The 15,748-nt window shown below is 39.5% G+C and overlaps 1 protein-coding gene across 2 annotated transcripts in view; it reads right to left on the reverse strand.

Annotated features, from left to right (window-relative positions):
• Positions 1-142: 142 nt before the first annotated feature.
• nos1 (nitric oxide synthase 1 (neuronal)) overlaps positions 143-15,748 on the reverse strand; it is a 39,401-nt gene continuing 23,795 nt past the window's right edge. The window contains exons 17-29 of one of the 2 annotated variants that reach the window (XM_039804235.1): positions 15,600-15,716; positions 14,048-14,222; positions 13,197-13,335; positions 12,476-12,554; positions 12,123-12,316; positions 11,353-11,522; positions 9,134-9,344; positions 8,058-8,145; positions 6,845-6,963; positions 5,789-5,937; positions 5,112-5,306; positions 4,435-4,553; positions 143-3,136 (exon numbers count right to left, since the gene is read on the reverse strand). In XM_039804235.1, the coding sequence (XP_039660169.1) occupies positions 3,121-3,136; positions 4,435-4,553; positions 5,112-5,306; positions 5,789-5,937; positions 6,845-6,963; positions 8,058-8,145; positions 9,134-9,344; positions 11,353-11,522; positions 12,123-12,316; positions 12,476-12,554; positions 13,197-13,335; positions 14,048-14,222; positions 15,600-15,716 (1,771 nt within the window). In that variant the 3' untranslated portion in view covers positions 143-3,120. Of the gene's footprint in view, positions 3,137-4,430; positions 4,554-5,111; positions 5,307-5,788; positions 5,938-6,844; positions 6,964-8,057; positions 8,146-9,133; positions 9,345-11,352; positions 11,523-12,122; positions 12,317-12,475; positions 12,555-13,196; positions 13,336-14,047; positions 14,223-15,599; positions 15,717-15,748 lie in introns of those variants that run through there. The other variant, XM_039804236.1, reaches the window with a different exon arrangement.

The raw sequence follows: 15,748 nt of genomic DNA on the forward strand, positions 1-15,748 counted from the left end.
TGTTTCAGGGGAAAAAAAACTTTCTATCACCATCTACTGTAAATCTGACCATCAAACTAAAACGCTTTGACCTTAGACAAGTTGTACTGCAGTAATAAACCTTTTCTTATATAAACAAGAAAAAACAAACCAAACAAATGTGTTGGCATATTCTGAAAATGTCTCTTTATTTGTAAGTAAATAGAAAGTCCTTGCAGTTGATGCATTAAAATGGAATACCCTCAATCAATTACACAACAAAGGTCATTATAGCAGAGGCTGGTTGGATCAGAGTTTTTAATAGCAGCAGCAGCAGCGATATGCAAACACAGAAAAAGAAACCCCTTGACAATGTTTTTTTTTTTTTTTTTAACCATACAAAGTCCTGTGAGAAAGGCCAGACAACCTCACAATACAGTCTCACTGACTGACACAGTGCTGGTAAATAGACAGAGCTTTTAAAATATCAACAGGAGAGAGAATATCACCATGCATTTATTTAATGCTGCTGTTTTATTCCAATACCTAAAAGAATATGAGAGACGGCGTAGAATAGGCAATTTTTTTTTTTTTTTTTTAAATCAAGCAGAATCATAGTGCTCATTTATATAATCAAAATACATTCTTAGAAAAGATTGAAGTGGTCCTTGTTATATTTTATACTTTGTCTTTGAATATATATCAACCTGTATAGAAGCTATATGGTGTATAATTTGTTTTCCTGCTGCACATTTCACATCGTAGACATTTTCTTGACAAAATCTGTTCAAACAAGTTATACAGAGGAGACATTCATCCAGAATGAATAACAGTGGGGACATGGGGAATCACCCATTTAAAAAAAAAAATAAAATAGTTGATTCAGAAAAAAAAAAAAACACACCCCAAGAAACCAAACATATTCTCGGCAGCTGTGAAGGATGTTTGAAAATCACATTGAAATCCCTTATTCATGCTAACAGTTATCTTTAATTTGAATCAAAACAAAAGGGAACAAACAAGACTGACATTAGAAAGCCACAAGTTACTGCAGAGTGGGTGATCAATTAACAATGTGGCCCCTGCAGGAATTATATATTCAAATTACAACCCTGACTCATTGGAAAGCAGCAAATGACCACAGTGGCAGCGTGATTGCCTCTTGTCCCTGAAAAACGTCACTGGAACTTATTACAATAGAACTGAACTGCTGAGATCAAAACTAAAAGCCATGTGGGCAGTTTCCTGTTACCATAACACCGTCTGTAAGATTTGCAGGCTTGTGTGACTCACAGAGCAACAAATTCATGCTTATTTATTTTAAAATCTGATCAGTTTGACAAGGTAACAGATAACGAGCAGAATAATCATGTAAAAACTTACACCTGAGCACATGCATGTTTTACACCCACTCGTATAGAGATGCGCACACTTATGATTTCTATGGGACTGGGACACACACACACACACACACACACACACACACACACACACACACCAGGTGTTAGGTCACAGTGAAAGGGTGGCGTGTGAGCTGTAGGGTTGCGCACAATCATGCAGAGAGACGAAAGAAAGAATGAATGCAGTATGTACGCCGAGGCAGAGAGTTAATATGTAAGGCATGAGGCAGAGGAGTTATGATGCTGCTAAATGCAATTTTTAAAAGCTCAATAGCTGTCAGATATGGTCTGGCCAGCACATGGTGCTATAGTGATTTTTTTGCTTTACTTAACGATGTTTTGTAACAGAGACATTTCATTTTTAAAGGAATAGTTTGAAAGAGTAAGGTAAGAGAAAATTGATACCGCTATCATGTTTGTAGGGTAAATAAGACGCTACAGCCAGAGGCCTTAGTTTAGTATAAAGACTGGAAAGGGAGAAAACAGGTAGCTTGGCGAAATTCCAAAATAACCAAATTTTCCTACAAACACCTCCAAAACTCAATAATGAAAATGGACCATTTCTTGGCCGGGAGTGGCGACTTCCTGCTTCCAGCCAAGAAAAAGTCTGGCACATAGTCTCCCGTAAAACCAATAACCAAGAAAGAGAATAAGCATATTTCCCCCCAAAAAAACTTTAACTTATAAACTACTGATTTAATTATTGAATAATCATTAAATAATCATCTACAATTCAAGAAATCATCTTTCAAAACAATGTCCTTCCACCATGATTATATGATTGGACCTGATTTTTCCTTTATTATAGTCAACACATCAATACTTGGATATTTTTAAAATCTGAGAGCCCTGAAATACGTTTAAAGATATTTTAATTTGTCATTCATTTTAGTTGACTTAAATATGTAAATATGTCACTCAGGTAAAGACTACTTCTTTAATGGCTGCCCTGCACATTCCTATGCAGCCACTGTGGTTTAGGAAAGCACCAGCTGGGACACACATTATGATGTTAGGGAGAAAATGGACAGGCCACTTAAAAGAGAGCTGGAACAGAGGCTGATGCATTCTGATGGACTGCCAGTGAAGAGTGAGATAATATGTTAGTCGAGGCTGTGACAGAATCGCTGTTTTCATAATTCAGGGCGACCTGTCAACACATTTGCACACAGAAAATCTGCCTTTCAGTTTTTCTATCTGCATGCCTGTACATCTTTCAAATTTCTCTCCCCCTTGAACTTTGATTTAAAAAAAACAAACAGCCAAAATAGATTTGACCAGCCCTGATTCTTTTCTGAAACCTAAACTCGACTTAATTCATATTTCAGAAATGTCTGAGTTTGTAGTCAATGCCACACTTTTCCTCGTAAATATAAAACCCCAATAAAAGCTTTTTAACTAACAATAACACAGAGTATATTATATTTCTTGAGTATATTCTTGTCTATATTCGTGTCTTGGTCATGCATTCACAATGAGGCAGGTCATTACACTAGGTGCACACATTATGAATCAAAATTAACAATTTATCATTTTTGGAAGTATCATCAACAAGCAAAACAGATTCTCAGAGAACAGAACATTTCCAATTTGCTACAGACAAAATCGCAGAGTCCAACAGAAACATTAAAGTGGTATAAAAAAAAGAAGAAAGAAACCCATTTTTTCTTTTTTTTTACAGTACAAAAAGTGGCACAGTATATAACCAGCTTTGCTGTGTCCTCCAGACTGGTTGTTGTCAGAAAGCCCCAGATCCAAGGACCTACAAGCAGAAAACCCTGAGAGAGAAGACAGAAGGAGAGACAGAAAGACAGACCGAGAGAGCAACAGAGACATGGAAATAGAGATGTTACAGTCATTACTCATCCAGCGAACAGGGGCTTTGATGGCCAAATGTGAAATTCAAGTGACAATCCACACAGGAGCCATCGTCTGTGATGCATTATGTTGGTGCTTAATGAGCCATAGTGGATATGTAGGGCTCTTGTTTTGTTCTCATGGCAAGGGTATATGAAGTGTCTAATCTTGAATGGGCACAAATGACGACGGAAACAAAAACAGAAATGGAACAGACCCACTCGCCTTCACTCTAATCCTGTTAGTTTAAAGGCCCTTCTCCACGGGTTTCTATGGTTACCCACTATGTTTTCATCTGAAATGATGACAACTACAGGTTGGAGATTGGAGTTGGACTACTTATACAAACGTCTCTCAGAGATAGAGCTGCTCTAGTAATCTCACTGGCTGAGATAAATCTAAAAGAGCTGTGCCAAAACTGTTTTTTTTTTCTTCTAAAATATGAGCTAACCAGATGGCAAATTTGAGTGGGGAAGAAGAATCACTGGTAAAAATAAAAGATGAAAAAATAAGAAAACACATCACAGATCTTATGCAGTTCAGCGGTGTTGCAGACAAGTCAAGTGAGTGATCATGGCTTTATGTGTGCACATTAGATATAACTAGGCTTTCAAACAAAAACAGACTAACAATGAACCGCTAAAGGAGGGAATGAAATGATTTATGAATGAAGAAAGGAATAAATAAATGTGGGTTCATTTCTGGTTTCATTTGGTGAATGAGATGCTATTTTTTTAAACAAAAATAGGAGTCATGATTAAGCGGTTAGCTGACATGAATCAGCAGGTTAAATGGCTAACTAAATTAGCAAAAGGCTAGTAAAGCTACTTGAAAGGTTCTAGGCATGTGATCTCAAACTTCATTTACCAGGGGGATTTTATTGATAGCTGAAATCTTAAAATTATTGCTACAAAAACAGAAAACAATGTTACATAGGATACAAATTTGAAATATTTGAAGCCCATAAAATCATTGGACGAAAAGTTATACTATCTCCAAAAAAAACAAAAACAGCTCAAAATGTTAATATTAATGCGGTTGTCTTTTGTGCTATGCGAAAGCCTAAATGTTAACGCTGCACACAAGATATCTCATAATCCACTAAGAATATTGCCATGACATTTACTAAGCACATCCATATTGGCAATACAATAAACCTTGTTTTAATGACCTTAAGGAAAATGGAAAATGCTGGAAATTAAAGCCACAAACTACTTACTCATCTGAGTCCTTTTTGCTCTCCTCAATGTAGGCTATGGACTCTGAACGAAGCCGGTTGGTGACCTCATAGGTGCGCAGGGTGACGCCAAAGATGTCCTCATGGTAGCGATGCTCATCCTGGATATGGTGGGATAGTGGAAGTAGCAAGAGAAGGGAAGAAAACGAGATGGAGATTGTTTTGTATATCGTTTACCAGTTTTAGTAGACTAGAGTAGTTAAAAATGTTTGAACTCTGTACTGTCTTTTGAGATTTTTTTTTAATCTACTCTTACACTATACACTGATTAGACTTTGCATTATGATTAAACATTTGTACATGACCAGAGGCATCCAGACTGTGTTTACATGCCTGCAGTCAATGCATTTGACAAACAGTACTGAACAGTACTGCAAAACAACTCTTCAGTCCATTTGCATTCTACACAGGTAAGTGTGTTAATCGTGGGCTTAGTAACACGTGCCATTCTTCTTTTTATAGTCTTTTTACCCATGAGCTCACAAATGAAAATAAGCCTTCATTTTTAAAGGAAATAATGACTCAACACGCCTTCTGTTTTTCAGTAATTCCACGCTTAGCACTCAGTTATATACATTCATGTGGAAAAGCTGCCCTGTTAAGGGCACCTTTGCAATGTTGGAGAGTACTTAATATTCACTATTTTCACTCTCTCTTACCCGCAGCTTGCTGATGAAGAAGCCCGCATCCTCCAGGGTCATGTTGGCCTGCTGCTTGATGATTTGCTGGACAGTCTTGAGAACATCCCCAGCCATTGTAACATCCCCACACACATAGATGTGTCCTCCCTCCTCCCTCAGGCACTGGTACACCTTCTCTGACAGCTGCTCGCGCAGTACATCCTGTACATATTTCTGACAGAGAGGCAGAGAAGGAATGATGAGTGTGCATGAAGACGTCAAGTGGGAGAAAAGTAGGAAAGAAAAACAATGTAAAAAACAGTCAGGAGATCACTGATAGGTAGGGAATAAAGTAAAATGAAGTAGAATTCGCAATCTGCAAATATTTTTCTATACTCTACATTCTGTTTATTTCACTCAAACTCAGCTATTGAACATCATTGCTACAAATAACAGAACAGTAAACAACGCAGACCCATAAAGAGGACCAAGAAGACAGCAAAAAAAACAAATGCTAATATTTTTACCTGAAAAACAACTGTAGCAAATCGTCAAATGAAAACACATTATGTCAATTGGAGTGAGCTTACTTCAGAATACACCCACAGCTGTTTTTATTCTCTACTCTGTGATTGCATTTCAAACCCACACAGCAGTCCAATGAGAGTTGTGACAGGCAAACTCATCCACAGCTATGGAGAGTTTAGCGCTTATACCTTTGGTTTGCCGGGTTCTCTGGAATAGGCCGCGTAGAGCTCCTTAAACGCTTCTTTGTTCTTGGCCTGGATAGTCTCCTCCTTGTAGATGTGGTCCATCTCAGACTGTCGACAACCAAACACCAGGATCATAGGGCACGACTCAATTCCTAAAAGGTGACGGACAGTTACTTTGTTGTTAGTCTGCTGTTTTGTGTATTATCTTAATCTCTAACAGGGATTTGATCGGAATTCCATTATTACTTTTCAGGGAATGATATAGTTTTTTTGAAGATTATTATTTTGGGCTTTTCCGCCTTTAATTTTTGACAGGACAGCTAGGTAAGAAAGGGGAGAGAGAGGGGGAAGACATGCAGGAAATAGTCACGGTCGGATTTGAACCCTGGATCTCTGCGTTGAGGCATAAACCTCTCAGTATATGTGCGCCTGCTGTACCCACTGAAACAACCCGGCCACGATATAGTTTTCTTAGAGGTGCATATGACAGCACTGTGGTGGTGATGGTGCAGTGGATATGACACGTGCCTTTGGTGTGTGATAACCACTGTGATACATCAACCAATGTGTGTGTGATAAAAGCGTCAACTAAATGAAGAAATGTAAAAAGCATTTTAACTTGAAGAGTAAATATATCAGCTTATCCTGGATATTCTTAAAAAAACCAAAAAAATTTAAAAATTATTTGGGGGGGAATATGGAAAAAAAAAAAATCCACTCACAACACCTCTCTATAAAAGGTAGTAATAAATGCATCTCTAAGGCAGGGGCTCTCAACCTTTTCAAGGCGCGACACCCAGAATAATGAGGTTGGTGTTCGTGACCCCCCTCGACAACGAGAGAAAGAGAGCTGCAAACCGTTGATACAGCTACACATGAAATGTACCAAACTCACACAGTAATGTAAAAACAATTCCCCAGTCTAGAATATGTTATTTCATTTTTTTTTTTTTCCCAACCATATGGCGACCCCCAGAAATTATCTTGAGACCCCCTTGGGGGTCTCGACACCCAGGTTGATAACCACTGCTCTAAGGAATGAGGAAAAAAAAAAACAACCGTGTTCAAGGTCATGTAGTCTCTGTTGCCAGAAGCTTCTGAATGGGGCGATTCCTGTTCCTGGTCCCACCAGGATACACGGTGCTTGGTTGTCTTTAGGAAGATGGAATGATGGTGCGCTAAAGTAATTAAATAGACAAAAAATAAATTAAGTATAAATGTCCTAAAAATGACCACAAAGCTTGTGAAATTTACTTAAAGCAATAGTTTGACATTTTAGAAATTACGCTTATTCGCTTTCTTGCCAAGAGTTAATGTGTGGCTAGTCTCGCTTTGCCAGACTGACTTTGGCTAGTCCACACAGCATTCCGGGATGGGAGAAAAACGTGCTCTGGTTTATTGACATTTCTTTAAACCAATCACAATCATCATGGGCGGCGCTAAGTGCTGTACGGAGCAATGGTGCCGCTGCAAAATAGCCTCGGGAAGGAACTTGTTTCTGTGGAACATGTGTACGTTCAAAGGTTGTTTTAGTCGTGCAACAGAAAACTCAGATTGGACAGATAGTCTAGCTAGCTGTCTGGATTTACCCTGCAGAGATCTGAGGAGCAGTTAACCATAGTCCTCATAAATCCACGGGAGTTTAAAATTCCAACACAAAGTGTAAGGAAACGGACATTGGCGAAAGTACACGCATCCAGCGGAATTTTCTGCGGCACCTGACCAATCCCAGAAGTGGAACGTCGAGGATATAGACTAGTGTGTGTCTGTACGCTAAATAGAAAGATAAAGCCAGCAGCTGGCTAACGTAGCTTAGCATAAAGACTGGAAACAGCTACCCTGGCTCTGTCCAACAGTAGTCTTGCTATGCCAGACCAATCTTCACAGCGCTGAGTGTCAGTGCAGGCGTATGGTCTGGCTGCACAAGTTAACATCTGGTATAAAGGGGAAAAAACACTCTGTCTCTTCTTATTTTTCTTTAAACCAATCACAATCATCTAATGTCGGGATATTTCTTGGTACGCAACCAGCAGAGACTCCAGGAAGTTACTGGTCCCAACCTAGTAATAGCTTGGCACATAACCCCTGGTAAAATGGAGATTTGCGTTTTTGTTTCAGATTCAACGTGTTAATTAGTGAGATTTAGAGGTGCTGGTGGGCAAATTTTGTTTCCTTTGGACAGAGCAAAAATGTCAAACTTTTCTTTTAACATGCCACAATACTGATTCATCTGGCATTCTACAAAATTCCATTTAAACATTGTGAAATTTACCCTCGGACAAAACATGGCACCATCTCCCCCATCTCTATCCTGTTGAGCCACGACGAACACACTCCATGGTGGATAGGTCCCTCTCCATCTGAAAGGAATGATCATTACTAAGGAAGCACATTACCTTTTTTCTCTTCACTCTTCACCTCACCAATAGGAGAAGAGTGGCCCCTTTAACACGGCTTCCAAGACTAGGGCCATTTCTCGCTCGCTCTCTCGAAAGGGAAATTACAGTAATTCAACCGTTGCCTTTACAATCATAGTAATATGTTTGCACAAGTAAACATTACACGTGCGAGAGAAAATAGTAACATTAGCATCTGGTAATGTTTGCTGACTACTTGACAGGCTGAGAGTATAGATGCTAATTGCAAAGGTGGAAATATAAGAGCCTTGTGATATACTATGCACTAACACTAAACACTAAAATCTAAACCTGAATATCTAATGCATTTTATATACTGTCAGACTGACTGGTACACCTGCAGTGTTTTTTCTCATTTGTGTTTGTGTCCATATCTCTAAATAGAATCTGTTTGCAGATATAGAATCTTCCTGAGGTGTTTCTAAAGCTATGTTTTTTTTGTAATTACAGTCGTGGTCTGGTTGCCCTATGAAGCAGACTGGCTTTCCAAGATAACTTCCAATAAAAAAAAATGTTTTGAGCCATCGGAGGGTTCTCAGAGAAGCTGAGTCACTTTTCAAGTGCAACCTTGAAAAGAGCCACAGCCAATTGCCTTTTATCCATGGCCTAAACTGAACTGAAGCAAAAATATATATAGTATACATGCACTCAACAGTACTTTTTAAATAAGAACTTACTGCTTAATACAGTCTACTAGAAACCACAGGGTATGGTTGAGTTTACTTTGTGTTTTTACTGAAATGTCAAGAAAGTGGCCTTACAAAATGCCAGAAAAAAAACCCCTCAAAAGCCTAATGGGAGCATTAAAGTTCATCCCTGCAGTCAGCAGGAAAATACTAAACCACCTGCAGCTAAACCCACACAGCCTTAAAATCCTTGGAGAGACATTAGCTAATGCTCAGAGAGCCCCAAATGAGTAGCAGGTCCTAACCTCTGGCACGGTAAGAGACCACAGCAACGGTGAGGTGGATCTCTCCTGGGTGCAGGTCTGGAGAGGAGCTGATAGAGTAGTAGCGAGGTTGCAGCAGGGGCAGCTGAGTGAGCAGCAGAGTGGAGGGCATCTGGATGGAGGGGAACTCCTCCAGCACCTCCACCAGTGTCGGATTATTGTACCACTTCCACTCCTCATACTCCTGCAAGCCCTGGGATGTCATAGAGAAAGACAAGGTGGGATAAAATATGTATTAGATTTCATTTCTGTCTTGGTAATTTATTGAATTGTTTTAGCAGCTCTCTCTCTTCAAAGTTCTTTTCAACTTTCCCTTAAGGTACTTGTCGACTATCTGTCTCATGCCGGTATTTAGCCTTAGATGGAGTTTAAGACAGCAAAGTATACGCCACGATAGTCTCGCATTGCTAGACCTTCCTTAATGGCACCTCTGCAAAATCGCCTCGGAAAGGAACTTGTTTTGATGGAACGTGTACGTTCAAAGGTTATTTTAGTTGTGCAACAGAAAACTCAGATTGGACAGATAGTTAAGATAGCTGTCTGGATTTATCCTGCAGAGATCTGAGGAGCAAGTAACCATACCTCATAAATCTACCGGAGTTTAAAATGCCAACACAAAGAAAGCCCAAAGTAACGGACCTCCGGCCAAAATGAGGGACATCTGGCTGAATTTCTGGTGGCAGCGGAGCAATCCCGGAAGTGGAACGTCGTGTATATATACTACTGCCACGATAACAGAGAAATAGAGAATGGTTTTAGGGCTGCACGATATGAGGAAAATATGAAATAACGTTGCTGAATATTGCGATAACGATATTACTTGCGATAAACGAACACATATTAAAGTGTACTCCCTTCTGCTGGTTTCAGTGTTCTGCTATAATACAACAAATTGCTTGTTAAATTTAAAACAAATGAAAGGGAAATCATTTCCAGCATTCTTTTTACTGAACAAATTGAGCATTGAATTAAATATAAAAAAGGCACCACTAAAAAAGAATGAGTTACATTTTAAAGTGCAGTTCCTACTGATCTTTCAACTAACACAAAAAAAATCTGAGTGCCTTTTGCGATATGTCGCAGCCTCCGCGATGTGTTTATTGCGCCAGTTGATATTGCGATGGCGATAAAAAAAAAAAAAAAACGATATATTGTGCAGCCCTTGATGGTGTCCTCTTTAAGATCTGCAAACAATGTTGACTCGAGAGCAGGAGGCAGCCACAAGCAGAGCCATTCTCCATTCACTGCCCATCTGTTTTTGTGTGTCATCACTGACATTTGGATGTGATGAATTTGGAGCACTGCCACCAGGCTAAAAAAACTTTGATATGGTCCCAACTTTTAAGTTGTTCTCAAGCTGCTAATGAGCAACACAGTGCCTATTAAGAAGCATAGTGTGATCTGGGCCTGAAGCACTGTTTGAAGCAATGTATGTCAGCAAAATTCGAACAGCAAAAATACTTTTGGGCCTGAGTTTTCCAACCTTGAAACACAGTTGGGGTTGTGGGGCTTTTTAAGGACTGATATACAGTAGTTTGTTTATTTGAGATATTGTAAATTAATTTGTAATCTAATTTTAGTTTGATCAATTCTTCTTTCATGCAAAACAGAACACAATAATAAAACAAACATGATTTTGATTGACTGTTCTCTAATGCTTGTAAAGCTGAAAAGATAATTAGAAAAGTCTGAGAAACCCTGCTTTAGTCCTAACTAGGCTTGAAATTTAGGGCATGTAAAAATAAAAATGATCTGCAGTATTGATTCTACTGTACTGTGTCTTCTTCTGAATTCAGACGCCTTCCTTCTTTTCTTGCTTTGGTGACAATGATTCGATGTATGAGCATACAGTATGAGTCACTGCTTGGCCTCAGCCAGCCTTTTCCACACATTGACAAAAACGGAGAGTGAATTGTGGGAGGCACTGCAAGGGGGGAATGGCTCTGGGTTGGAACGATCAACAGCTTTAATTTTTTTTAGAGAACTGTGCTTTGAAAAATGTTCTAATAAAAAGTGAAAAAAATTGCTGCATACGTTTGGCTCTATAGAAAAAAATAGAGAGCATATGTTTGGATATAGCCTACGCATATACATCTCAAATCCTCTGTGTGTCTCTGGTCACGAACCAAGCTTAGCGTTCAGTGCAGTTCAATAATTGTAAAGGTCAGTGTTAATAATGCTAACGCCAAAAGTGAATTTACCTTACTGAGGATCTCTAGTTTCTTTTTCTGTTTGTCATTGGTTGCCAGAGCAGCAAACTGCTGCAGCAGCACAGGGCTCGGTGGGGTGGTGATGTCCAGGAAGTACTGGAAGGCCTGGTAGATGGTGCAGGGAGGGATACGAGTCTCATTTGTCCAGTTACTGATGACACCTGCAGAAAGGAAGAAGGTTAAAGCTGCATTAATTCAGATTTTATATTTTCAGTGGCTCAAATGACTGAAAGGGAACGCTCGTGGTAATAAACCCACAGATAATTATCATCCACAAAACCCTACGAAGCGCTTTAGCTTCTTTTAGCTTTTTTTTTTTCCAGCCTGCATCAACCACATTCAGGCAGCCGTTTACTGTGAAAAAGCACTGATAAACCCACAGTTTACAACCTTCCTAGCACCAGACGGCCCACGGGCAGTTCAATAAGCCATCACCAAGAATGGTTTTATGTGTCAAGGTAAAGGTTGATTAAGCTCAAATACTGTGTTTAAGAAACACCTTGCTTCACAGTCACAGTGAAAATCACACTTATGTCACCCAGTGTCATCACAACTGTTATAATATGCAGCTTCACTGACACATTTCTGGGCATATATACCTCGCTAAAGTGTGACTTCACGTTGTCTATTGAGGTAAGAGAGACTGTTTCTTATTCATGTTTTGATTTTTACATCCTGCCCAGATTCCACACTGCAACCCTCCTGGTCGCAAGCCTACCATATTGGTAAAGAAGTGTGACGTTGCTAATAGCATCACCCACCTAGGGCAGTGGTCCTCTCCACCAGGAACTCCACTTTCACAATTTGATTGACAGGTGGAGCATCCTCCAGTTTATCTATGAGAGCTGTCACCAGGTCCTCGTGGTTGCCAGGGAAGATGCCCAGATGGTCGCCGGGCTGGTAGCTCAGCCTGTCGTGGTTGTTTGTGTGGAGCCGCACAAATATGGTGGAGCGACTGTAAAAGAGATCAGAGGTTTAGGGAACAACTCTGCACCATTTTCAGTCAGTTCCATTCAGTTCACACACAACAGTAAACTGAATGAAAACAGAAGAGTGCATTAGATTAATTAAATATTATTTAACAAGTTGCTCACATGTGTCAGTACATACTTACTTGGATTTGGGACTTTGCAAGTTTTGAGATTCTAGTATCTTTGCTGCATACACTTTCTTCTTGTGGATACTGTACAGAGCTGTTGGCAGAAAGAAACAAAATCACATCACATATTTACTTTATTTAGTGACTGGTCTAAAGCATACTTTTTTTATTTTAGGAATGCTTGTTTGATATGTTACAGGTGTTTCTTTTACTTTGTTCAATATATATATATATATATATAAATTGAGGGTAGGTTAAGTAAAAGCTCTCTGTATGATGCAATACAGTTAAAGCACCACAAAATGCAACCTCCAAAATGATCATAAAGTTAAATCAACACCTCTCTGAAACAGTTTCAACCAAAAACTAAACATTACAACCTTCATGAAGGGAGGATTTTTGTGCTCAACATCTTACTATCTTCTTCTCTATCATCTTTAATAATATTACATGCTGCCCAGCGTCAACCCTAGATTAAATTCTATATCTCATATAAAATGTTATAATTAAGCAAATTAGGTAACAGAGCCACTGGTCTATTTCAGACCTGGTCCAAATTTCCATGCTTTATCATTTTTCCATTCCTCAACAGAGCCACAAATCTCAGCAATTGATCAATATTCCTTACCACCCCTCCGCAGATACATTATGGCCACTTTGTGCTGCAGTGCTTTTGAGCACTTATCTTCCCCTTTAACATCAAGACGCCATCAACAGTTCATCACTCATTATTTACCTTCTGTGAGGGCCGGGGCCTCGGCTGTGTACGTCAGACGGAACTTGCTCTTCTTCCAGCTGCGGTCGTTGCTGATCAAGGAGTTGTTGGCCTTCTCGATGTTCACGTCATCGCCAACACAGAACACGTCACAGGCCGCCTTCACATGTAACGACACAACCATCGGAAAGATCACGGCCATTATTCAAAACACCCCTTCACACCAACACATGAATAACAAAGGATTTGGAAAATGATCTCTTGCACTCTAAGCAGCAAAGCCTCCACCAGCAAGGTCATGTTTGGCTAAACACCTTCAAACGCTACCTTAACTGTTAGGGTTGTGAAAGTAAATTCACTCAAGTACTGTACTAAAGTACAACTGTGAGGTACTTATACTTTACTTGAATTATTCCATTTTTTTGGTTACTTTATAGTTCCACTACACTACTATTCTAATAAATATATTGTACTTTTTACTCCTACATTTAATAGCTGCAGCATTAATGTATCATATATTATATCCAATTATATAATAAGCATTAATCTGAAATTAGCCATATTGCATAATGAGCACTTTTACTTTAAGTACATTTTCATGCTAATACATTTGTACTTTTACTTAAGTATTTTCTTTGAATACAGGATTGTCACTTGTACTTGTTTTCTACACTGTGGTTTTGCTACTTCTACTTAAGTAAATGATCCGAGTACGTCCTCCACCGCTGGTTTTAAAGGGGTGAGAGGGTTTTCTGATTTAATTCACGCTGTTGTGGTTGTATAGAAAACAGGGTGTGCCCATTACAAGCACACCACTCCATTTTGATTGACAAAATGAACCACACCAATCCCAAAGGGCCCAAGAAACCAACCTTAAAAACCTTCTTGGCCCAGGTTCTGAATGACTCCTCCTGGCCACACAGCTCATCTCCTTCCCCCATGCGTAGGATGCGCTCCCCTCCCAGCTCTTCAAACAGCGTGTCCACAGCGTGGGCAAAGGCGCAGAAGTGTGGGTAGGCCCTGGAGCCAAGGCCAAACACTGAGAACCTAAACAGAGACACACACACAGACAGACACGCACGCACATATACAACGAAACAGACGGACATGGAGAGGCAGTTCAAAAAATGGTCTTGAAAAAGCACAACACAAACATACATTTGTAAAGCACTGCCACCTAGTCCATGTTAGAAGCTTGCTTTTTCAAATAGCACCAACTTGTACAGTCTGCTTTTGGTTAGATGGCAGATAGAGAATGTAAAGCAGAAAAGCTATCATCCTGTACCGCAGATTCACTGGTCAGCAAACTGCCCATTCATATCGTCGTCCAAATACAGTTAGAATAGAAGATATATAATGTGTACACACACACACACACACACACACACACACACACACACACACACACACACACACACACACAGATTAAAAATATAAATCACTTGTTGTATAGCAAATCATATTTCAATGTTTTGAAGATTGCGGCTCTACTTTAGGAGTAAATTTCTAAACTGAAAACCTTAAAAAAAGGAGGCTGGATGTTTTTCAAGACTAGAGGAAGCATTTTTTCTTAATACCCAATGAAATATATCTGTCAATGTTTTTCACATTCAAAGCCCCAGAGATGAGTTATGCGGCATCCTACTTTCAAATACCATTAATATCCCTCCAACTTGTAAACAACAGTACTAAAGTTTGCCGGATGTATGTTTACAGGGTTTAAAAGGAAACTTGTGTTTTTTCTCTTTACATTTTAAAACAGGTGGTAGCTGCAAGCTGTCCATAATTCTAACCGACAAAAGAGAAGGCGATGGAGAGGCAGTTAAAAAAAGTTCCTTAAAAGCAAAATGCGAAACAGACGTTTGTAAAGCACAGCCACCAAGTCCGCGTTAGAAGCTTGCCTTTTCAAAAACGAATACTTGTACGGTCTGCTTTTGGTTAGATGGCAGATAGAGAATCTAAAGCAGAAAAGCCATCATCCTGTACCGCTGCGATGCAGTCAACTCACTTCATCTTCTTCTTCTTGAACAGGTCAGCAGACTGTCCACTGCAATAAAATGTGTTTGTCTACTTTCATATATATTTTGACATCTTTTAAACTGCAAATCACCACAGTATGACTTTTATTAGTGTCACCTAGACTTAGAAATCATTTTTCCAGACAACCTCAAGGTATTTTATTTGACACAGTCCACTTTTTAAGTGATGAAATTGTTCTTGAATCAATCTGTTGCTGTGTGCTGCTAACATGTTGTATGCCTTGCTTATTGTGTTGTTGGTTTTTGTACCTCCAACTGCAAATGAAATGTCCCCACGAGGGATAATAATCAACTCTGGACTCTGTGTAGGATATCATTCGTTCGACAAGGGTTATCTTATTTTGCGACTGTTTATGACGGGTTTCTCTGGTTTTGTTTTGTTTACCTGACATTGGCGAGAGCTCCGGTGCTCTCAAAGTTAATCCTGGCTTCCGGCTCGTCGCTGGAGGACTTGCGTGTGTCAGAGTAGGAAGACACGCTGTTGAAACGGACCTTGTAGCTCCTGGACAGGGGGCAGAAGTAGAGAAATGGGAC

Source organism: Perca fluviatilis, chromosome 6 (genome assembly GCF_010015445.1).
Source record: "Perca fluviatilis chromosome 6, GENO_Pfluv_1.0, whole genome shotgun sequence".
Classification (NCBI taxonomy): domain Eukaryota; kingdom Metazoa; phylum Chordata; class Actinopteri; order Perciformes; family Percidae; genus Perca; species Perca fluviatilis.